This window comes from Medicago truncatula, chromosome 4 (assembly GCF_003473485.1).
Source record: "Medicago truncatula cultivar Jemalong A17 chromosome 4, MtrunA17r5.0-ANR, whole genome shotgun sequence".
Lineage (NCBI taxonomy): Eukaryota > Viridiplantae > Streptophyta > Magnoliopsida > Fabales > Fabaceae > Medicago > Medicago truncatula.
Window position 1 is genome coordinate 54,029,872 of NC_053045.1, and position 24,320 is coordinate 54,054,191.

General features: G+C 32.4%; 3 protein-coding genes and 2 long non-coding RNA genes across 5 annotated transcripts; 3 read left to right on the forward strand and 2 right to left on the reverse strand.

Annotated features, from left to right (window-relative positions):
* Positions 1-4,849: 4,849 nt before the first annotated feature.
* On the reverse strand, positions 4,850-9,466 carry LOC11443629 (protein CHAPERONE-LIKE PROTEIN OF POR1, chloroplastic). The gene is made up of 5 exons (XM_003609104.4): positions 9,179-9,466; positions 9,020-9,105; positions 6,170-6,552; positions 5,357-5,433; positions 4,850-5,271 (listed from the first exon to the last, which is right to left on the reverse strand). Exons 1-5 carry the CDS (start codon positions 9,235-9,237, stop codon positions 5,121-5,123), a joined length of 756 nt encoding a protein of 251 aa, XP_003609152.1. The 5' UTR covers positions 9,238-9,466; the 3' UTR covers positions 4,850-5,120.
* A 1,157-nt stretch (positions 9,467-10,623) lies between these two features.
* Positions 10,624-13,691, reverse strand: LOC11441156 (calcium sensing receptor, chloroplastic). Its single transcript, XM_024781293.2, has 6 exons — positions 13,360-13,691; positions 13,028-13,264; positions 11,956-12,148; positions 11,667-11,808; positions 11,320-11,451; positions 10,624-11,003 (listed from the first exon to the last, which is right to left on the reverse strand). The coding sequence occupies exons 1-6, from the start codon at positions 13,585-13,587 to the stop codon at positions 10,757-10,759; spliced, it is 1,179 nt and encodes a 392-aa protein (XP_024637061.1). The 5' UTR covers positions 13,588-13,691; the 3' UTR covers positions 10,624-10,756.
* A 793-nt stretch (positions 13,692-14,484) lies between these two features.
* Positions 14,485-15,392, forward strand: LOC120580291 (uncharacterized). Its single transcript, XR_005645993.1, has 3 exons — positions 14,485-14,581; positions 14,805-14,860; positions 15,200-15,392. It is a non-coding gene; the product is annotated as an uncharacterized lncRNA (long non-coding RNA).
* Positions 15,393-19,904: 4,512 nt separating this feature from the next.
* On the forward strand, positions 19,905-21,771 carry LOC11438741 (uncharacterized). The gene is made up of 3 exons (XR_005645958.1): positions 19,905-20,093; positions 20,632-20,728; positions 21,312-21,771. It is a non-coding gene; the product is annotated as an uncharacterized lncRNA (long non-coding RNA).
* A 1,512-nt stretch (positions 21,772-23,283) lies between these two features.
* LOC11439179 (ethylene-responsive transcription factor ERN3-like) lies at positions 23,284-24,091 on the forward strand. Its single transcript, XM_003609099.4, has one exon. The coding sequence runs from the start codon at positions 23,426-23,428 to the stop codon at positions 24,038-24,040; it is 615 nt and encodes a 204-aa protein (XP_003609147.1). The 5' UTR covers positions 23,284-23,425; the 3' UTR covers positions 24,041-24,091.
* The last annotated feature ends 229 nt before the right edge of the window (positions 24,092-24,320 follow it).

A 24,320-nucleotide genomic window follows, 5' to 3' on the forward strand; every position in this document is an offset into this window, starting at 1 on the left:
TTTTTTATTTATTTATTTAGGAACGAGGTTTTCTCTGATACCAGAGTTTTAGCAAAGTGCGGAAGACTTTTTCTATAGACAAATTTAAATTCTTTTGTTTAGTTTTTCGAGTTGTAGAGATAACTTGAGCTTTGTAATTTATTTATCTCTTTTTGTTCTGAGATTTCAAAATCTCTTTTGGGTGGTGTTACTCTAAGGCTCTAATTCCTTATCAATGGTTTTTATGTTTCTTCGAATAGATATTTCTCAGCTTCTATCAAGGAAAAGCTATTTCTTGCTAAATTTCTATATATACGTGACTTTAGGGTAACTAAAGGTTTAAATAATTCATCAATATGAATTGTATTTTTTCCTATAAATTCTATGGTGTAAATTCTATGCTATGGTGTGAATTACTCAAAGCATAATTAATTCTATAACAGATTGTAAAAGGATGATTACCCTTTTTTATAAAATTCGAGTTTTCCAACTTATAATGAAAAACTATAGATTAATCTAGATGTTTATCTTTTAGGGATATCCCATTTGTAAATTTATATCAAATTTTATTTTTTCATATTTTAAATTATAGTTTACTTGTGCAATTTTTGCTTGTCTTTTGTCTAAAATCGTAGAGTCTTCTAGCGCTATTTCTAGAGGTGAATCAATACCTTTCATAAAGGTACTTTTGATTAAAATTTGAATAGTTGATATATGAATATAACCAATTTTGCTTTTTTCTTTTTCAGAAAATGTTTCAATTCTTTTTTCAATTTGAGTTTTATGTATGGTAGATATGACTATATTTCCTTGAGTGTTTTCAATTGAAATTGCTTCTTCTCCTATCATTATTCCAAATTTCAAAATATTTTTTCTTGAGAAAAATTCTTTGAATTTATTAAACTTTCTTTTGAAATTTTCTTCAGTAGTTAAAGATAAATCTGCTTCTTCTATATTATTATCTATTATGTCATCAACATAATAACTAGATGTTCCTTCAAAGTATGAAACCTCAGTCATATTCTATAATGTTTATTATGTCAATACTATGATACTGAAAAGTAAATTTTGAATTTAATAAAGATATATTCATACCTGATTTGATCTTCTTTGAGATTTTGTTGATATTTTTGGTTTCGTTGTAGCTAGATATAATCTTCGAATGATTATATTTTGTAAGGGTGAGACTAACTTTCTCTAATTCTACGTTGTATAATTCTGAAATTAAGTTTAGCATGTTGTAGGTTGTAGTTATGAGAATTTGAGAATTAGGTTTTGAAGTTGTAATTGGTTGTTAATAGAGTAGAAAATTCGTTGAATTTGGTAGAAGTGATGTTCAGATCATGAGTTATTTTTAGTGCAATGTTTTATATGGTTTTGAGTGCCTTAACATGTATAGAAATGGTTAGAAAAGTTTTTGGATCAAATTTGGGCATAGGGAAGTTAAAATTGGGAAAACGGGGTATTATTATATCTAACTACAACGAAACCAAAAATATCAACAAAATCTCAAAGAAGATCAAATCAGGTATGAATATATCTTTATTAAATTCAAAATTTACTTTTCAGTATCATAGTATTGACATAATAAACAACAAAGAATATGACCGAGGTTTCATACTTTGAAGGAACATCTAGTTATTATGCTAATGACATAATAGATAATAAGATAGAAGAATCAGATTTATCTTTAACTGCTGAAGAAAATTTTAAAAGAAAGTTTAATAAATTCAAAGAATTTTTCTCAAGAAAAAATATTTTGAAATTTGGAATAATGATAGAAGAAGAAGCAATTTCAATTGAAAATACTCAAGGAAATATATTCATATCTACCATACAAAAAACTCAAATTGAAAAAAGAATTGAAACATTTTCTGAAAAAGAAAAAAGCAAAAGTGGTTATATTCATATATCAACTATTCAAATTTTAATCAAAAGTACCTTTATGAAAGGTATTGATTCACCTCTAGAAATAACCCTAGAAGACTCTAGGATTTTAGACAAAAGACAAGCAACAATTGCACAAGTAAAGTGTAATTTAAAATATGGAAAAATAAAATTTGATATAAATTTACAAATGGGATTATCCCTAAAAGATAAAGATCTAGATAGATCTATAGTTTTTCATTATAAGTTGGAAAACTCGAATTTTATGAAAAAGGGTAATCATCCTTTTACAATATGTTATAGAATTAATTATTCTTTAAGTAATTCACACCATAGCATAGAATTTATAGGAAAAAATATAATTCATATTGATGAATTATTTACACCTTTAATTACCCTAAAGTCATCTATATTTAGAAATTTAGCAAGAAATAGTTTTTCCTTGATAGAAGCTGAGAAATATATATTTGAAGAAACAGAAAAACCAGCCTTAGAGTAACACTACCCAAAAGAGATTTTGAAATCTCAGAACAAAAAGAGATAAATAAATTACAAAGCTCAAGTTGTCTCTACAACTCGAAAAACTAGACAAAAGAATTTAAATTTTTCTATAGAAAAAGTCTTCCGCACTCTGCTATAACTCTGGTATCAAAGAAAATCTCGTTTCTAAAAAAAATTAAAAAAATTAAAATAAAAAAAAATAAAATCTTATGACGTCAGTTAACATTTTAACCGACTTAAAATGTCATGGGTACAAATACCCACCATATTGAGATGGGTAACAAAGAATTTCCCAATAAAAAATTCTGAAGTAAATTTGCAACTTGTTTAACTCCAAAGAATTGTCTTAGAGACTTAAAAACTTTTATATATAAGGCAATGTCATTTTTTTTTTTAAAAAAAAAAAGCAAAAAAAACTAACAGAGAAATTTGCAAAGCAAAAAATTAGGAAGAAAATTTTCAAAAATTTGTCTAGAAGACTTGAGAATTTTTATGTAAGATATGAGATCATTTCTTAAAAAAAAATAAGGAGATTTACAACAGCTTTTTTCGCTTCAAAATTTGCTTAAGACAACTTAAGAACTTTTTTTATATATAAGATAGGATAGAGATGATCATTTAAAAAAGAGAAATGTTGTTTAGTACGGAAATATCGCCACGAATTTTCACGGACGCGTGTATCTATACGTTATCCACGCGCTGCAAAAATGTCTTCTCTTCAACCAATTAACACACCACCCAACGCATTGACTTATCATGTACCATCACCACTTTATTGTTTTTTCTATGTCTTCTCTTCATCTCTCTCCTTCGATCTGTTCTTTCTACAAACACATCTTCTCCATTGTTTAATTTCTCTCCATCATCAAGATTACTCCCTTTCTTTTCTCAACTTCAGTTTTCACAATCTTCATTCACACCAAAAAAACATAAAAGATAATTATTATTTTTTTCCAAAAAATGAAACCCATTTTAACATTACTGTAGTCATCGGATCAAACACAACAAATAATTTAAATTCTCCCCTCAAAACAACAAATAATTTCAATTCAAGTGAATTTTACTTTACAATGAGAATTATTCATAATCTGGGTTTAAAAGTGAGTAATTATTTTCATATAAATTAACCCTGTGTGGAAGAACTGGGAAATACAGTAGAAAAATGAGGTCATATATGGCTAATAGGTTAGAAGAGAGGGAACATAACATTGGATTAGATGAAACATTGTTATCAATCAACACATGTAAGAAGATGAAATTTGAGACATAGATGGATGAAGAATTAGAATTGTTAATGAGATAGGATAAGGATTGAACTAAATGTGAATGTTATGAAGAAGATGAAGGTGATATGGGAAGATATGAACAACGTTGTTATGAGAGAAAAAAGGGTTTGAACTGAATGTGAGAGATAGAAGGTGGGTCACAGAGTCATGAACCGAATGAGAGGTTATGTCTCGTTTGTTTAGGTTTGTTTAGAATTTTTAAGCACGTGTCTGTGAAAATTTTTGGTGGAACTCCCGTACTAAATAGCAGTTCTCTTTAAAGAAAAGCTCAAAAAATTAGAATGAAAATTCGTAACAACTTTTTTGCCTCCAAATAGTTTTAGGGAACTTCTACGGCACACCAGTAAGTTGAGGTGTACCGATACTCTACTTCAAAAATCTTTAAATTAACTACTAATTTTATGGAATAAAGAGCTATTTCATAAGAAAAAATATCATTTCATTGTTTATAAAAATCATACTAATTTTATTTATATTTTATTGTAAAAAATAATTAAAATTCTCTAATTATGAGTACTAAAAATTCAGAAAAATTTAATTTTATTTCGTCGATATTTTTGATAAATAAGATTTAATTATTATAATTGTAGGTGATAGTAAACAATTTTTCTCTTCAAAAAATAACACATTTTACGATTAATATATTAATTTGGTGTACCAATACACTCAAATTTTTGGATGTACCATAGAATTCGCCATAGCTTTATACAGAAGATAATATTTGCACTTATGTTTTTATTATATGATTTTGATGGATATATATAGTTTTTTTTTTTTTTTTTTTTTTTTTTTTTACAATTTGATGGATATAGCTCGATATTATATGATTTTGATGGATATAGAGTTTTTTCTTTTTTTTCTTTTACAATTTGATGGATATAGCTCGATGAACCTTAAACTGATTTTATATATGTAGCCTTAGGCTACCAATGGTTTATATTATAAGTTTCATTGGCAACATTTTTAATTAATATTTCTTTTAAAAGGCCAAACATATATCTATTGAAATAAATAATCAAAACATAAGTAGTGCTATGATTACAAATCCAAATTTAATCTTTTCAAAATTAGTACCTTGTGTCAATTGATGGGACATCATTACTTTCGAATTCCATTCGTGAGATATTAAACTCAGAAAATATGGAGAGGATAGGAGCTTGTTAGTAATCTCAATCTGAGCGTGTTTGGAATACAAATTTTCTACCATGATCAACTCATGCTCATTACCATAACACACCATGAACCAAAATTAGAACAAGTCAGTTGCAAGGATGAGTTTGATAACCGATGCAAAGATACATATCAAGGAGGAAATTGCTTCGCAGACGACCGAAATTTAAGCAAAGAACCACTATGCCAACAATAGTAAGCAACTTAGCTAACTCAAAAAAAAAATTGAGTTTGTCACCAATAAACTCATAAAGAGTACAGTACATTGAATGAAACTATGGCCGAATAGTTGCCACTTCACTTGAAAAAGGTACAACCAATGAACAAGAAAAAGTAAACTACTAACGATGTTAAGAGTTCGAGGCTCCAAGTTGGGCGCAGCAACATTGTTGGAATATTGGGTACCAGCAATGAACCAGAGACCCATCCAGCCACAAGAGCTCCAAACCTATAATTGTGCAAACAAAAGAAAATAAATAATGGTTAAAAAAATTAAAGGAAAAACACAAGTCGAAGCAAATTATACCACTCACCCGATAACGAATGCTCTAGCCAAACTCTTTGTCTTTTCATTTAGGAAGTATATGCAAGCAGCCAAAGAGATTGCCACCTATATCAAGAGAATAGTACTGTCAATATGCAATATTTCAGGCACATGGCAGTGAGAGAGAGCAACCCAAATTATCTTTTCAATAATGTCCCCTGACGTGACTCCAAGAATACGTGAACGTAAGATTAAATTGTTCTAACTTCACACATTCACCTGTCCTTAATATGCCATTATGCCTTGAAGGATATAATGGTGAATAGATGGAAGATTATAGACTTGTATAATCAAAAAAATTATCAATGTGCAGTCAAGTTGCAAATCAAGATCAAAACTATGTTTGACTGTTAAAGTGTTAAAAACTATAACCGAAAGTCTGATAGCCACAAGAAATGACCAGCTCAATGGCTATTCTGAAATTCATTTACAGCCTTTATTGATAACCAAAGATAGCAGTCACTAAAGTCTTATTAGCAAGGTATGACAACTTGACAAATGACAAGTACATCAGGCATCCTAAAGCCTAGGAAGAAAGAGTATCCACTCTTAGTAGATGACTTAACCATTCAGTATGGAGAACAATTGTAATTCACCCACGGTTTGAGAAATTAATATAAATTGCGAAGCGAACATATACCATTTTTTTCTACAATTTTGGAGGAATAATTTTCAAGTGGAATAGTTGCAATTTTCTATATTTCTGTATTTTTTATATATAAAATACAGTTTTGTTTTCAAGAGTTGTGCATTTGAGTATACACTGCACAGAAAGAAATAATGAAAGAAATTCAAACCAAACCTGAAAAGCAGGTCCAGTTTCAGCAGAATTCATTATGCTCCAGCCACCCATGAAGGCAAAGAGAAACAATCTTCTCAGGATAATTTCAGTTGGTGGAAATTCAACAATGTTTAGCACATTCTTGACCCATGGTGGGGACTCCTCGACTTTCTTCTTCAACTTGCTTTTCAAATTAATTTTTGTTTTCCTCCTTTGTACGAAACTAGCCATCAATATATTTTCAAAAGCAGCCTCTATCGATTCTACGCTCCTCTCATGTCCAGCATACTGTTGCAACAGAAAATTTCTTGACCCCCAAATTTCTTCTTCAGAAGCATCACGGCTAACACCAAGGCGTCGGTAAGGATCCCAAACACTAACTCTGGGGAATTTTGGGACATTACCTGTACAAAAGGGTGCCCGTGTGCGCACATATAAATTCATTTATTCCATAAGGTGGAAAATAGAAGACAGAATTGTAACTATGTAGCAGAAATATAGACTTCATGATTTTATATGAATAATAACGATGCAATGATCCAAAAATCATCTTAAAGCAAAGGAAATTCCAAACCACCCAGCTAGCCACCAGAAAAGGACATAAAACTAGTAAATGTAATGTTGTGCTTGAGATCGAATAGTAGATCTGAAGTTTTTTATTGGACATAAAAGATTCTCAACCAAGAAAGGAATATAAATGCTGCCAATCTATGCAAGCATGACTGCTCTGCCACTGATTACTATGACCATCAAATCAAAGATCAAGTTCCTCTTCGACAGAGCGACAGTTGGCTCCAACTAAACTCGGAGATTGAAATTGCAATCCTAATTTTTTGGCTGGTCAGGAGCACTCTCCCCGTTGTATGGAACTTTTATAGTGCCCCCGCATGCCTTCCCTCTATCCTTTCATAATTGATGTTGCTTCTATTTGTTTCCTGAAATGACGTCCTGCTTAGCTTGGGCTATTTCAACTTAAGTACTCACTACCCCCTCCCCAAAAAATAACCTACAGGCATACTTATCAAAGCCTTGTTTGCTTCTCATCATGTCTTATGAAATGTTTAGGGAATGATGATGAATGTCTTATAAATAACGATAAATTCTAGGCAATTGAAATTTCAATATATTTGATAGCTTAAACATTGAAAATAGAACTGTCCACTAATCTATATTATATGCCAAAGGTTGTTTGGATGGAGGGTTTAGGAGGGGAGGGTTTACTTTTCATTTTTAAATTACCGACATAATGAAAATGTTTTTTTAAAAAGTTAACATATTAACATGATAAATGATCATATAATACTTCAATCTCACTTAATTTATTTTACAAAAACAAGTTATATAGTCTGCAATTTAAAAAAGAAAAGTAAACCCTCCCCTCCCTTCCCCTCCTAAACCCTCAATCCAAACACACTCTAAGGGATCATTGCTACATCCTGAAAGGGGGAAAGGAGGGTGGGAGCAAGGAATCTTGACATAAGTAAAAAATTCAGAAGCTTAAGCATATGAAGTATGAACTAGAAAATCCAGCTTGAACTAATGTTGCAGTGGTGTCTGGCAGTTTATGGTGGATTGGCTAAAATACCACATATAAATGCAGTATCACAACCTATGGTGCCGACATGGTTGGTGATGCTTCACAAATTGCTATGGCGGCTGTTACAAATCCGCCATGACCTCACCTGACAACCTGTGATTGGCTCTAGTACATCGATAGCTAATCAAGTTTATTCGTGTAACTAAAAAACAAACCCTAATCTCTGTTTAAATGATTTCTTATTGCCTATTAGCCAGACACAGGTTGGTGATTTCCACCTTTACCCAGACAAGGCTCTGGATAAAAATGTTCACAATAGACCTTGCTTCCATTTATTATTACCAGGGCAAACCTTTAGGGTCTGTTTGGAAGATCGGAGGGGAGGGTAGAGCTTTTGAGGGAGGGATTTTAGAGGGAAATAGAGAGAAATCTTCAATCCTTTTAAAACGAGTAAGTATGTAGAAAATGATAAATGATTATAGGTTTAAATATGCCTTTAGTCCTTGCACTTTCATCAGATTTTGGCATTGGTCCCTACACTTTTTTTTGTTTGGAATTGGTCCTTGCACTTTGTAAAAATATTGGTATTGGTCCCTCTATTAACTTTCTGTTAAAAAAAAAACACAAAACTATTGGTATTGGTCCCTGCACTTTGTAAAAATATTGGTATTTGTCCCTGCAATTTGTAAAAATATTGATATTGGTGCCACGTGGCGTGAAATGATTGGGCCGCACTCCGTTGGTTTTGTGTTTTTTTTTTAACAGAAAGTTAACAGAGGAACCAATACCAATATTTTTACAAAGTGCAGGGACCAATACCAAACAAAAAAGTGCAGGGACCAATGCCAAAATCTGATGAAAGTGCAGGGACCAATGACACATTTAAACCATGATTATAATAAATATATTTTTAATTTTAAGAGTATTATAAATCTAAACCCTCCAATACATTTTTTGATTTCCCCCAAATTAGGGAGATTTTGTATTATCAAGAAAAATGAAATCCCCAAAGCCCCCCCTCCCGAAATCATATATTCCTTCAACTTCCCCTTTCCTTATTTTCAAGCCCTCTCCTCCTAAACTCCCAAAGAGACCCTTACTATTTGCTTACAACAAGTGAAAAACTAAAAGCGGGTGCATTTTAAACAAAAGTTCACTGTTTTAGATACACTTCCACGATTCAATGGAATAAGAGATTTTGTTATTATTGTTGTGAAAAATAAATAATATAGATAGTGAATATGTGATACATATGATGAAATTGTTGATGTTAATAGTATTGTAATGATTACTGAGCTAAGTAGCAATATTCGAAGATAAAACATAGGTGATACCTCCATATGGCGTGTCTACAGCGCACTTAGTACGAAACGAAACATGGCGAAAGGTTGTAAAATTCCTTGTATTTTCCCGGAGGGGACTGCAGAAAACGAAATTCATTAATAACATTAATATGGAAGTTGAATTAAGGAAAAAGGGGGAAGAAGGAGTACAGTTTTTTGGAGAGGAAAGCGGTGGGGAAATTGGGAGATGAAAGTGAAAGAGAAGCCATGTTGAGTAGTTGTAATTGAGAGAGTGAATTGCACAAGAGTTATTTCCCAATCCCTAATTGAAGAGCATGTTGCTGAACTCGCCTGGGAAAAGGAACGCGTTCTTTTCCTTTAGTTCTGCAAGAGGGAGGAACAATAACGATAGCAGATTACGTTATTATTTTAGTGTGTAACACACCTCCAATGCTAGACTGCGCCGTGTGCAAACTACCACACATCCCTTTTTTTTTAAGTTCATTGTTAAAGAAAATGATTAAAATAATTAAAGATAATTTTTCAAAAAGATAATCAATACAGTAAAAATTTAGAGATAGAACTATGAAAAAGATAAATCAATTTTTTAAAAGAGTCCCTTTTTAAGATAGTAAATTTCATGCTCTCTGATACAGTTTGATCATTGATACGTAATGAGTAGTCATAATACTCTTTTCATGACTATTTTTACTAACATAATACACAATCAAGAATTGTATTAATATTTTGATATAATTAAAGGATTATTGTATTTATTCTCATACATTCAAAAAGTAAAATGACTATTACATTTTCTTTAATGTTTTCTATTTAAATACTTAATAAAAAATCTAATTGCAAGTCAGGTAACTTAGAAAGTTGATCTTTCAGGTCTTAGAAAGTTGAACTTTTATATAACAACAATGGTGTACATTAACGTCAGATTTTTGCAGGTTTGGTGTTAGTTGACTAGGAGGTAATCTTGAAGGAATATAAGCATGCCTCTACAAAGTGACTTCATAAACCAAAATATCAAGTTTTCCACCAATAAATCCTTTGGTTTCTATGGTTGATTTGATTCATTCCCATTTAAAAATAAGGAAAATGTTAACTAGTGCCCGAGGGCATTGCTTAAGGACTTTAAATGGTAACATTTTATAAAAGTTTATGTAATAAAGCACGTCAGAAATTATAAATTTTAACTTTTTTAAAGAATAATTACTTAACTTAAAATATTTAAAGAGTGCACCGGAGATACTCGTTATCAAGACGATTATAATTATGCACGACTGTAGCAAACAAGAAGAGCCTCAAAGAATTCTAATATCCACTTTCAAGTCATTAGGCCATTGTGCCTAAGCCTAATTGTTGTCCTTTTTTCTTCCTATCTCTCTCTCTCTCTCTCTCTCCTGCCTATACACAATTAACCCAAATAAACCTCTGTCAATATTCTAATGAAATGTTTAATGTCAAGTATACACATGGAGTGATAATAAGATGAGTTAGGGTCTTTTAGAGGGATCAACATAAGGATTAGACTGATCACAAGGAAGTGTTCAACTCCTTCATTATAACCACCATTAAAAAACATGGAGCTTGATTATTTTTAGTTGTGTCTGATATGATGGGGGCGGCCACTAAGCGTACACGAGTGGAAGAGTTTAAAAGGGATTTAACTTGTATATAAGAAATAATCAAATTAATATAATTTCGAGGACTTGATTAATCAAGGCACACATTCACATATATATTTGCGAGAGTTCAATGTTTGAGCGAGGAAAAAGAATCTCAGTCAGCCCCAGGAAGAAGTTTCTGAGTAGATTGCCTGCTGGTTGTTCCAAAACCTCCTCTAACACCTGCAGGGATGATTCTGGATGGTGACAACACCTCTGCAAACGAAAATTTATATGAATCTGTTCCTAATCTACTCTGTAACCACCCTTTGCCTCCAGAAAATCCATCACCAACAATCCACGTGTTCTTAAATCCAAGCCCTGTTAGTGTTCTAGCAACTATCTTTGCCGAGTCCGAGTACCTATATTATACGTATTGTCCAAAAATCAGAAGTTGATAAACACTACAAAAAAAAGTTAGGAAAATGCTAATAAGTGCCCCAGGGGCACTAGTAAGCATGACCCAAAAAGTTAATAAGTATTGAAAGCGTCTCAGATGTTCAACACGTGACACCGACATGACACCAACACGTGAGATTACATTCAATAATTCTATTTTCTCAAATTATCAAGTGTCGGTGGCGTGTTCTGAGTCTGTGTCTCGTAGATAATCATCCGCCATATAGTGAACTGAAAATGGTTAGTTAATAGTAAGATAGTTTTTGAAAGGAAACCTACGAGTCCAAGATCACAATGTTGGTGCCTTTGTTGATTTTCTTCAGATATGAAATCTTTAATGCTGCTATTTCAGCTTCCACTCTCTTCACATTCCTTACCAGTCCCCGTATTTTGTTTGGCACTTCTTCCAATCTGAGTTCAAATAAAAGCAATAAGAAGTGATGCTCATGCTATGATTATTTGAAATTGATAAAATAAGAAAAGTTGATTACAATGAGTATAGGATACACTTTATACATAATAACTGATCATAAAGAAGGCAACAAATCTTAACTTAAAGGTTTAGATTGCACGAGAATCTAAATACAAATTGTACTATGAGTACTAGATAGAGGTAAGACACTTACGGAATGGCAACCATCTTGTTTTTAGCACTAGACGGAAGGCGAGGAATACCGGATTTGTCCTTATCCTTCTCTGACCTAATATCAATCAAAATGTAGTTTTGTGTGCATAACATATCAAGTGTTTGAGCTGGTGTCAAGTCTCCTGCAAAGAAAACACATGCATCATCCAAAGAAAGAAAAATGTTGTTTGATATAAGGAGCTTGAAAATTCACAAGGCCACGATGGCTTTTATGTAAAACCATATAGAAGCATAAAATTTGCATCAAACCATGTCAAGGGTAGTAGTACCTTTGTACCCGCGAAAATTGAAGGAGATGGCAGACCAGATAGGAGGAAACAAGAGGTATGCAATGAATAGTGCTCCAGCTGTTCCAGCAATCACGGTAGGATCTGATGAAGTTATAGTTTCCATGGTTGATGAGGCTATTGGCTTGGCACCTTCAATCACCTTGGTTGTTTGTTGTGCAGCATCTGCCACTGTCTAAAATCAAAGATGATATCCGAATCAGAATGATAAATTAACTTGGTTTTGTAAAAGCTGTAAATTCTAGCTTCAAGTTAGAATCAATTCTACTTGAGAATATTCAAATATGCGGAAATTAGTTCTACACATCTTAAATCAATTTTGACTCCTTCAAAAGTGGAACCAAGCAAATTCTGTGTTGTATATAGCTTCGAATCTCTATAAGCGTCTAATATAGCAACATCTGGTTAGATATTTGAAAAGAACGATTCAAAATCCAAAAGAACTTTTCCAGTTCACATGAAAGTATATCAACCCAAATCTCTCCAAAGGCATGTGACAGTATAAACATTTATCCACCAACTAAGGGTGCGGTTAGTAGTACAATGGAAAGGGATGGTGTAAAAATGGACTTCAAACCAAACCCTCACCCTCATAATTGCTTTCTATCCACCGGTGACCATATAAAACCAAAGACATAAAAAAAAATGGAATTTGGATCCCAAAAGTTTATTTAGCACATTATAGTTCAAATAAGACTCAAATTCAACATTGCAAAAACATTACATTCCCGATGTTTCCAAAACAAATGTCATTATCAATCCAGATATAATCGGTCTCAAATAACATAGGAAGAGTATGTTTCAATTGATTTAATTGAACTTATCTACCAGCATAAACACTTGTGAGATTGTCTGAGAGATCTTATGAAAAGAACTTATGGCATGTTGATAAGTTGTCTTCAACTTATATTCTTAAGCTCTTCAGGATAACTTATAACTTATATAAAAACAGTTTGACTTTATTTTATCTTTTGTTCCAGAAATAGTTTACACATAAACACTTATTTAATTATCACTTATACTATAAGTGCTTAACTAAATGAATTAAGCAAACCTTAGCAGCTGTTTGGGTATCAAGACCAGAGCTCTGAAGTGCTTCTTGAGCCTTCTTGGAAGCCTCAGAGAAGGCTGGGGAAGCAATTTTCAAAGCCTCTTGTCCAGCCTGCTGCACAATCGGCAACGCCGTATCGAAGCCAGGCTTCAAAGCACTCCCTACAGCTTCAGCAACACGTTGTGCTGAGTCCAAAAAACCAGAACCAACCACCTGAACCTGATCAATAGTCTGCTCCACCTAAATAAAATAAAAAATGCATTTCTAGTTAAAGGGCATGAATGTAAAATTGAAGGAAGTTGGTAAAGTTTGAAACTTTGGAAGAAAAACTTTACTTGGGTGAGAGAAGAAACAATTTGGTCCTTGGAGATGTTAACAGCAGCTCTAGCTTCATTTGGAGGGGTGAAGAGAGTAAGTAGTGAAATGGTGGTTGATGTTGGTAATGATATGCGTCTAAGTTGAGGTTTTGAGAAAGTGGTGATTGTGTGAGGTAAGGTAGAAGGAGATGGAAGAGAAGGTTTTGGTGTTGGTAGTGAAGACATGGCTGTAATCTCCATTGCCATTGTTAGTTGCTAGTGGTTGGTTTGGTTGATGATAGAGGAGTGAAGTGGAGTAGTGTTTATGTTTGTGTTTAGTGTGATTAGAGATGTGTGGTTGATATCTAAAGATTCGACCACTTTTTTTGTTCACCTATGTAGCATCTTTGTATTTGAGGTTTCAACATCATCACCATTCCACGTGGAATTTTTGTTTTGGAGGAGAATATAATTTGGGAGATTCTCATTGGTAGACTGAACTTGATTTGAATATTTAGTAGTGTGATGTGTGAATATCATTCATCTTTCTTCAACAGCCATAATTTATGTTTAGTTAATGGGTAGTATAGTAAATTCACAGTAGCCATGCAAATAGATCAGACCACGTACAAAACATGAAAAGAAAAGGGAGGAAAACAATTCTGTTCCAATGCAAACTTCAATTCTTGTTCTCAATCTTTCAACTAGGTGAGTTTTCAATTCAAATCTTAGAAATGGTTTTGGGAATGAGAAATAGATGATGTTGAAATTGGGATTTTTAGAGATTCTTATGAGTTTAGTAATTGCATGTGTAGGAAAAGTGATGCATATTGCTGTTAGTAATAAGAATTTCAAATTCTGAAAGTGAAACAGTGCGTAATGTATGCATGGAGGAACACAAGTTCCAATTGAGACAGTAGAAAAAATGAAAGGAATCAATTCAAATCATAATGAAAGAAAGATAATGAAGTTTATTTATCTCAAATTTATTTATTTAATTTCTTAAAAAAAAATTTTAAAAAAAACTTATTTATTTAAGTGAAATAAAAACATGGGCCAAAAAAAACTTGCATCCCGAATTGGGTTTGACTGGGTAACCGATTTTGTAAAATTTCTATAACTTGTCAGGTTTTTGACTTAGGGCCGTTGATATTCACTCACATCACTCCCGATCACGTTTCTAAATTCTAATTTTGGTTCGTTTCTTCTTCTTAATTGAGATTTTGTTTAAGAGAATCTGTGAAATTGAGTGTCTTGTCATGTAATTTTAAACTCTTCATGACTTTTATTTTTTGTTGCTTTTTCAATTCTAGTTGATAGTTCAATCTTTTATGAAATTTTTGGGGGTTATGGTTTAAAACCTTTTTTTTTTTGTTACAATGATTTAAAACCTTTGAATTAGGGCTTTTATTATTATTAAATATTAAAATAAAGTAGATTTGTTTTTAATTTTTGGCGCTTTTACAAATTTTGTTCTTTCTTAGTTTTGGAATTTGAAGGAGCGTCGCTAGCAGCAGTCGAATCACGCAAGTTCAAATGGGTAACTCAAATAATCTATTTTATATATTGGTTAACATGCACTTCATCCATCTGTTATGATGTACATTTTGAGTTTAAAACCATGTGAAGATAAAATTCTTGTTGTTTTCCTGTTTTATGAAAATGCAACCTCTTGATTGAGTGTTAATATGCACATGATTTGGTTATGTTTTTTTTATCTTGATTCAGTCCATTTCATTCTCTATTATTATATCCAATGCCGTTCTTCTATTCTGTTAGTTGCTATTGTTGTTGTGCCTTGTTCCTTTTTTAACTTTCAATCAACCATATTAAAATAACCTCACCCTTTCATTTTTTATTTGATCAAAACATTAAACAGAATTTGCTAAGGAGCATTGTTTAAATACAAACAAAAATGAAGTTGCTAAGAAACAAAAAGTAAGACGCATAGGGAGAAAGTTTCGTCTGGAGAATGTTCGTCGTGCAAGAAACAAGAACGAAGTTGCCGCAGAGCGAGAGAAACAGTTTCTTGCTAATAATAAAAAAAGAGCAAGTAAGTTTTACTCAATGCTGTAATGATGTATTGATATGTTCTTTGCAGTTATATTAATTTGGGTTAACATGTACTTCGTCCATCTGTTATGATTTACATCTTGACTTTAAAACTATGTGAACATACAATTATTTTTGCTTTCCTGTTTTTATGAAAATGCAAGTTCTTGATTGAGTGTTAATATACACATATGTTTATCTTGCCATTGTTGCCAGGCTTGGGAAATTCAGCCCATTTCATTCTCTATTATCTCCTATGGCTGTTGTGTGTTGTCTTTTTTTTATAAGCGTTAGCGCAATAAGAAGAGTGGAACGGGCCGGTCTCTTCTAGCTTAACCAAGTAGGTCCTGGGTTCGAATCCAGCCTTGGGCATGCAGCAGTGTTAAAACTCTTAGGGAGAGCCTGCCGCCCATTTGGGTCCCACAATGCTCGAAGAATTAGTCTCCGTAGTTGCGCGTGGAGGATACCCGATTTACACCAAAAAAAAAAAAAAAAGTGGAACACTCCGCACCCGTACGCTAATCTATACACCTTATGTTCTTTTTCCTTTTTAAGTGTCATTTTGCAATATTAACATTGTATTTTTGTACCTTTACTTTCTATTATACTCTTATTTTAATCCACCAATATATTCATATTTTTTTCACACACTTTCTCTTTCCAATAAATTGAGTATATTATCTTTTTTCGTAAGTCTCTCTCATAACAAACAATTGTTAATTTTGAGATAACAAGAAACAAATTTTGTTTTTTAAAAAAAACTTTAGTTTACCATATATATATAGTTTTAATTAGTTTGATTGAAAAAGATAAGAGTAATTAACAAATGATGTAATCGACAAATCGTACTTTTAAAATTTCAAAAGATTATTAAATAGAAAAGCTAAATCCGCATTCAAACGACACTTAAAAAAGAACGAACGTAAACATAATTATCAATATTTGAAAGAAGCAAAATTTCATGAAATAGCAAATTTTTTCTATGACGATGCTATATTGATGGTGTTTTAAAATCAATAACAAAAATAAGAATTTTTTGTTATACTTGTTATATTATTATTGTAAAAAGATAAATATAATTCGTTGAGTTTGTTACATTTTTTTGAAAGTTATAAATATCTATTCTTATAATTTTTAATCTATATAAAAAAAATTATTTAAAATGTATTCCATTATTTTCTCCAGCAGCCGATCGAATTGTTTTCTGTTGCAAACATAAATTATTCAGATTGCATAGTTTTCGGAAACTATAACATTTGTTACAAAAACAAATTTACATATAAGAAATTAAAATAGATTTACGGTACCTAAAAAAATCAATTTAGGTTTGCTCTCTTCCCTTCCCATCCCAGGTTCGTTTGAGTGTAGCAAGATGGCAAAATTGATCACTGTGTTATCAATATTTCTAATTGTATTGATATCCAAATGCAATTCCTTGATGCCATTTTCAACTATACATTGTAAATCAATTATAACTGATATGATGGGGGAGTGTAAACCATATTACATGGACCAAAATTCACAACCATATGATTCATGTTGTTCTGCATTTCTTACGGTTGCATTTGTGATATTAAATTGGAAGAAATCGACAATTTACCTTTCGATGCCACAAACACGGCCAACTTGCTTACTCTTAGTGGAGTATCCCTCTCCTGTCAAGGTAAATAATTAACTCTTAACTCTTTTATCTTTTCTTGTTTTATGTATTGATAATTATGTTTACATTGTTTGATGCTAATAAGGTTAGTACCACTGCTCCATCCCTCGGTACGTAAACTATGCTTTTCTTTTATTAGGTATAGGGAGACACCAACCATTTATCTCTCGTCACTTATATGAACATTTTCAATTGTATTTTTATTTGTTGTCACGCCAACATTAATATTTAGCTTATATTTGAATTAATCACATCAAAAGAAATCAATCAATATAGTGTTGAAAAAGTTGAAAGGAACCTGAGTTTGATTCCTAGAGTCACCTATTTAAGAGATAGTCTACTTGTGAAAAAAGAGTTAGCCAATATTAACTTAGTATTAGTTGATCCGTTTGGACCTTAGGAGATGATTGATTGATTGAGATCTGTTGTGAAGAGCGGTTGAGCTTTAGTTCTTTTGATGCGTGTCCTTCTCCCCTGGTCTCGGTGTACCTACATGTTCTCCGAAGCCCAAATCAATAAGGAGTTCAAGAAAGTATGTGGCTATATCATGGGTAAGAAATATCATACCTGACCCAAGGATTGAGCAAGGGTATATATAGTGGATACGTATGATTTTAACTCATAGTCCTTTATCTATATAGCTGTCCTTAAGGGGATGTGAGTGACAATCAGAGTGGTCTGCTGCATAAGATTCAGAATAGGAGGTGAGGAACTCTCGATTTAGACCATAATCCAATAGGATTTAGGGCATGTCCATCGTATCGTGTCACTTGCTATTGGGGCTCAGGTCGGAACTGATCCCAATCGAATTGAATCTTGGGTCACCCCAAAACATTAGTCTTATAAAGGATCCAAAAGTCTAAGCTCCAAACAAATTTCATCTTTCTTGAAAGCATGTAAATCACTTTAAAACTGATCATGATTTCAACAGAGTCAAAGTTGGAAATAGTTGTTGTATTCAATTAATAGTTTTAATGAATTTATGTTTGTTATGTGATATTGTAGTTGATGCTCCTAAACTATATGCTTTAGAGAGTTTGGTTTCCAGTTTGGCTCCTAAAAGTGCAAGTTCATCACAGCCCCCTCCACAACAGAGTTCAAAGTCACTTTCAAGTTATGCTCCAAATTCTCCATTGTTACTGACAGCACCAGCACCAATGCAAGAGGCAAATGACAATGATGTGCCAGCTCCTCCATCACCAAATCAAGCGCCAATACACGTGCCAGATGACGGTTCAATCCATTTTTTTCTATTGTTAATTTTCTTGGCGTCGGTTTTTGTGATATTTAGCTTGATTAAAGTTAATGCAGATGCTTATGCACAATGAACAAATACGACATAGAGACGGACATGTCGACACCAAATGGTTGTGAAGGCTTTCAATCATGCTGTTGGTATTCCTTGGAGAATGCAAGCTAGATGGCAAAATTGTTTGCAAATTTGCACCCATATCACTTGTAAATGCACTCACATTCTTAGAGAGGGAAACTTAGTAGCTGATTCCTTAGCTAAAAATGCACAAAATCATGCTATGTTCTCCTCTCAGTGGTGGGAGCTTCCTCCCACTTTTGTGCAGTCTTTGCTTTTTAGAGATAGTTTAAGTTTGCCTTTTTCTAGAATTTCTATGGACTAATCTTTGTTATAGGTTCAGGCCTCTCCTGTTTTTTTAATAAATTTCCCTGCTTGATCAAAAAAAAAAATATATCAACCCAAATCTCTCCAAAGGCATGTGACAGTATAAACATTTAGTAGTACAATGGAAAGTGATGGTGTAAAAATGGACCTCAAACCAACACTCACCGTCATAATTGCTTTCTATCCACTGGCGACCATATAAAACCAAAGACATAAAAGAGCTTGTGTATGGAATTTGGATCCCAAATGTTTATTAAGTACATTATAGCTCAAATAAGACTCTAATTCAACATTACAAAAACATTACATTCCCCTAAATGTGTTAACTAACATTGCCATGACACAGATAAATGTTACCAAAACAAATGTCATTATCAACCCGGATATAATTGGTCTCAAATAACAGAGGAAGAGTATGTTTGAATTGATTTATTTGAGCTTATGTACTAGTATAAAAACTTGTGAGATTGTCTGAAAGAGTTTATAAACAGAACTTATGACATGTTGATAAGTTGTTTTCAACTTATATTCATAAGCTCTTCGGGATAACTTATGAAAACAACTTACTTGTATAAAAACAGTTTGGCTTTATTTTTTCTTTTGTTCTAGAAATAGCTTACACATAAACACTTATATAATTATCGCTTATACTATAAGTGCTTAACTAAATTGATTATCCAAACGGTCCCAATCCCAAAAATCAATGAATTAAGCAAACCTTAGCAGCAGTTTGTGTATCAAGACCAAAGCTCTGAAGTGCTTCTTGGACGCCTCAGAGAAAGCTGGAGAAGCAAATTTCAAGGCCTCTTGTCCAGCCTGCTGCACAATTGGCAACGTCGTATCGAAGCCAGGCTTCAAAGCACTCCCTACAGCTTCAGAAACATGTTGTGCTGAGTCCAAAAAACCAGAACCAACCACCTGAACCTGATCAATAGTCTGCTCCACCTAAATAAAATAAAAAATGCATTTCTAGTTAAAGGGCATGAATGTAAAATTGAAGGAAGTTGGTAAAGTTTGAAACTTTGGAAGAAAAACTTTACTTGGGTGAGAGAAGAAACAATTTGGTCCTTGGAGATGTTGACAGCAGCTCTAGCTTCATTTGGAGGGATGAAGAGAGTAAGTAGTGAAATGGTGGTTGATGTTGGTAACGATATGCGTCTAAGTTGAGGTTTTGAGAAGGTGGTGATTGTGTGAGGTAAGGTAGAAGGAGATGGAAGAGAAGGTTTTGGTGTTGGTAGTGAAGCCATAGCTGCAATCTCCATCGCCATTGTTGGAAGAGTGAAGTGGAGTAGTGTTTGTGTTTGTGTTTGTAGTGTGATTAGAGATGTGTTGCCAATTTTGTTCTTTCACATCAGTTGCGGCCTCTGTTTGAAGTTTGAATTACGAGCGTTTCCAGCAGCAGTTGCATCTAACAAGCAAAAATGGGTAAGTCAATCACCTTTTTTCATCTTGGTTAACATGCACTTAATCCATCTGTTATGATTTACCTTATGAGTTTAAAACCATGTGAAGATACAATTCTTTTTGTTTTCCTTTTTTATGAAAATGCAACCTCTTGATTGAGTGTTAATATGCACATAATTTGGTTATGTTTATTATCTTGATTGATTCAGTCCATTTCATTCTCTATTATTATTTTCTTTGCAGTTATGTTGGGTTAACATGTACTACTTGATCCATCTGTTATGATTTACGTTTTGACTTTAAAACTATGTGAAGATACAATTATTCACAAATAAGTTTTCCTGTTTTATGAAAATCCAAGTTCTTGATTGAGTGTTAAAATGCACATATGTCTATCTTGCCGTTGTTGCCAGACTTGGGAAATTCAGCCCATTTCATTCTCTATTATCTCCTATGGCTGTTGTGTGTTGTCTTTTTTTTTCTTTCTTTCTTTTTAACACTTTCAGCCATATTAAAATAACCTCACCTTCATTTCTTATTTCATAAAAACATTAAACAGAATTTGGTAAGAAGCGTAGTTCAAAAAACAACAAAAATGAAGTTGGTAAGGAGCATAGATGCAGAGTTTCGTTTGATGTTCAAGAAAAAGGGACTAAGTAAGTTTACTCAATGCTGTAATGTTGTATTAATTAATATATTATTTGCAGTTAAATTAATTTGAGTTAACATGCACTCCATCCATCTGTTATGATTTAGATTGACTTTAAAATCATTTGAAGACACAATTCTTTCTGCTTTCCTGTTTTATAGAAATGCAACCTCTTGATTGAATGTTAATATGCACATAAGTTGGTTATGTTTATCTTGGTATTGCGGCCATACTTTGGAAAGGTTATGCTTATCTTGGTATTGTTTCCATACTTTAGAAATTCAGCTCATTTAATTGCTCCATCCATTCCAATGATAAGTTGTTTTGACAGATTAAGAAATGCAATTAATGTTCTATAGAAAAATGAAAGTATATAGGGAAGAGAAATTTGAAATATTGAAAGAAGAGAGAATATTAAAAAGTGAAGGGTATAATAGAAAATGACTTATAATTTGGGACGGGAGGAGCAATTAAATGATGTCTTCTATTTTGTTTTTGGTTATTATGCCTCATCTTTTTCTTTTTTCAAGTTTCAGCCATATGAAATTATCTCACCCTTTCGTTTTTTATTTTTTGAAAACATTTAACAGATGGATACCTATTCCTCATACGTGTGATTGCTACAAGATGCATCTTAAGGCAAGTTCTTCTGGAAATCTTAACTATGTTTATGAGGCCTTTAGCATTGCTTTTTAAATAAGTTTTAGAAAAATAGTTTCTTTGTGCATACTTGAATTCCATAATATCAATTTCCAAACCAACATTTGGACTCTGTCAATGATGATTTTACTCATTTGGATTCGGATGATGAACAGTTTCGTGAGAATGCTTTACCGGAGAAGGAAGAGTTGGAGGCTGATATTGATAGTGATGTGGCTACTACATTAGTTGATGAAAGCAGTAAGAGTACTTTCTGCATGTTTGTTGAACTGTATTACTGTCTGTCTCTTTGAAAGACAAACATCAATTTTAGTGGATGGTCATTGAATTACATGTGAATGATGTAAACTAGTCTTACACCCGATCGATTTTTTTTTTCCTTCAATTAAATAATTACATAAAATAATTTATATTTTAAACTGTTTTAAATTTATCATAATAGTTTAAGAGTAAACAAAATAAAATCACACATAAAAGTACAAATTTTAATAATCATAGTTTAAGATGGTCTTAAAATAAGAATAACAGTAAAAAAGAGTACATTGTGGCCAAAGCATTCCATCTCAATCATAAATCATAATTGACCTACGTCTCTCTTTTTCTTTTACTGTAGATATTCGTCTCTACTCTAGACATTTTTTATATGCAAAGGACTCGTAATTCTATGATAAACTTACTCCAAAGCCTTGCAATAAACATCATTCATAATGTATTTATTAGTTGTACCAAAGTTAGTTACTCCAAACCTTGCCTAAAGTTACCCATTACATAAATTTACACATCACATAAATACCAATTAATACTGGTATTCTTATAGTCATATGATATCTACAAATTTTTCCCACAATCTGTCTATGTCTAAATTTTTATTGATATCATTCATGTCGTCCTGTCTTAAAAGAGAGACCAACCCACCAAGATAGCTGCAGCATGTTAGACAAAAAATAAGCACTGGAATGAAAAATCCTAATACAATATACCATCATAATGTGTTATGCATACTAAGTAGTTTAGAGGGATGGTTAGTTTGTTTTTCTGTTAGGTTAGTTTGTTATCCTTACATGTTTCATTCTAGTTAGTAATTTTCAGCTCAAGTCCACTTTGTATCTTAAGTAGAGTGCAAGCAAAAAACTACAATTTTCACCTATAAAATAGAATTTGATAAACACAAATCAAGATAATCCAACAAGAAAAGTTATTCATACTGATTCAATTCACAGTGCGTCAGAATTAAGAGATTATTAATTATATACTTAGTATAATTGCCAAGAGCATACTTGGAGGAACTAAAAATGACAAACAGAGACACCCATTATGTGACAAATATTCAAATATTAATTTTTAATTTGAATATGAAATTAAAAGAAGCATGTGGGTTCTGTTTGTTTTCGGGCTTTTGAGGTGTGAAATTTGTTTGTAGGCTGTTGGAATTTTGTCTATGGGGTACTTGTCATTTAAACACAGTTCATTTTCAAATATATTATTAACCACAATAATACCATCTTATGTCACCTCATTCCCTTGGATTTTTCTTCAACAACTTGAAGATCTCATTCTAGTTACAGACTCAAGTCTCAAAGTACCATGCATCGTGCCCTACTTTTAAATGTGCTAGTAATCTACCTCATGGTCATGAATAATATGATGGATAAAGAAGACAAAAATATGAGAGAATACATATATGTGACATGGAAAATTGAGAATTTGTGAAAAATCAACATTAGTCTTCATCTAAACGACTAAACCGTTTAAATTTCATTTTTTTTTTAGAATATGTATACTATTCATCATTCTATTTAACCACATTTTAGTTATGTTTATCAAAATATAAACGATTGGTATTTCCTCACACTTGCATGAATCCAATTTGAATCAGATGCCTTCTTCAAAGAAGAAAACAAAACCAAAATCTGACAAACAACATGTTATTAATTTAATTAATTACCTCATTCATGAACCTCATTGTTACATAAGCATTTAATTTCTTATTGATCAATTAGTCCACAACTTCTTTTCATAAACAAACTCTTTTTCTCAGACTCTCATGGAAAACAAAGACACCTTAAAATTTCCACACCAAACTCACAAAAACAACAATATTTCTTTGATCCCTCATGAAATAGACAAACCCTATGAGAACAAAGAAAGAAACACTATTAAGAAGATTCCAAAAACATCAAACAAAGGTCATCAGAAAAAGTATCTAGGAGTGAGGCAAAGGCCATCAGGAAGATGGATAGCTGAGATCAAAGACTCATCACAGAAACTAAGACTATGGTTAGGTACTTTTGATAGAGCAGAAGATGCTGCTCTGTCATATGATTCTGCTGCAAGGCTTCTTAGAGGAAGAAATGCCAAAACTAACTTTCCAAATACTCATGAACAAGATTTCAGCATTTTAGGGAAGAATCCTAGAGCTTTTCAGCTTCTTAAGCATGCAATGATGAAGAACCATGCAGTTTCTTCATCATCATCTGTTTATTCCACTGTCATGATGCCATGGAAAAATGACCAACTTGACGCGATTGTTGAAGAAACTATAGTTTGTTCTATTCCTGATGATGAAGGTTCTACAGCTGCAGGGTGTAGTGGAATTTCATTTGGAAATTCTAAGGTTTATTCTTCTGTTGTTGTTGCTCCTTCTTTCAGCGCTTCTTAATTCTCATTGTTAATTAATTAAATAACCCCTTAAACAAGTATGTTTTAAGTATTCATTCTTCTTCATTTTGTTTATTTCCAGTTATTAATTTATTTATGTTCACTATATGTTACATATGCATGCTGCCACTATATATCTGATTGATGTACACAAATTTATGCTTTTATTTCTCGATCTAATTATAATGTTGTGTGCGTCATAAGATTTTTCATATTTTCATCGATCCTTGTATTGTGTATATCTTTGGGAAGTTTTTAAAATAAGATACACAAACGACTGC

Coding starts and splice junctions, on each gene's coding strand:
- LOC11443629 (XM_003609104.4), bottom strand. CDS start 9,237: ATGGCTTCTCTTTCACTTTCATCTCCCAATTTCCCCACCGCTTTCCTC. Junction 9,106..9,178: donor GCTTTCCTCTCCAAAAAACT/GTACTCCTTCTT, acceptor CGTTTTCTGCAG/TCCCCTCCGGGAAAATACAA. Junction 5,434..6,169: donor AAACTGGACCTGCTTTTCAG/GTTTGGTTTGAA, acceptor CTCTTGATATAG/GTGGCAATCTCTTTGGCTGC.
- LOC11441156 (XM_024781293.2), bottom strand. CDS start 13,587: ATGGCAATGGAGATTACAGCCATGTCTTCACTACCAACACCAAAACCT. Junction 11,809..11,955: donor CAATTTTCGCGGGTACAAAG/GTACTACTACCC, acceptor TTTTCTTTGCAG/GAGACTTGACACCAGCTCAA. Junction 11,452..11,666: donor AACAAGATGGTTGCCATTCC/GTAAGTGTCTTA, acceptor ATTTGAACTCAG/ATTGGAAGAAGTGCCAAACA.
- LOC11439179 (XM_003609099.4), top strand. CDS start 23,426: ATGGAAAACAAAGACACCTTAAAATTTCCACACCAAACTCACAAAAAC.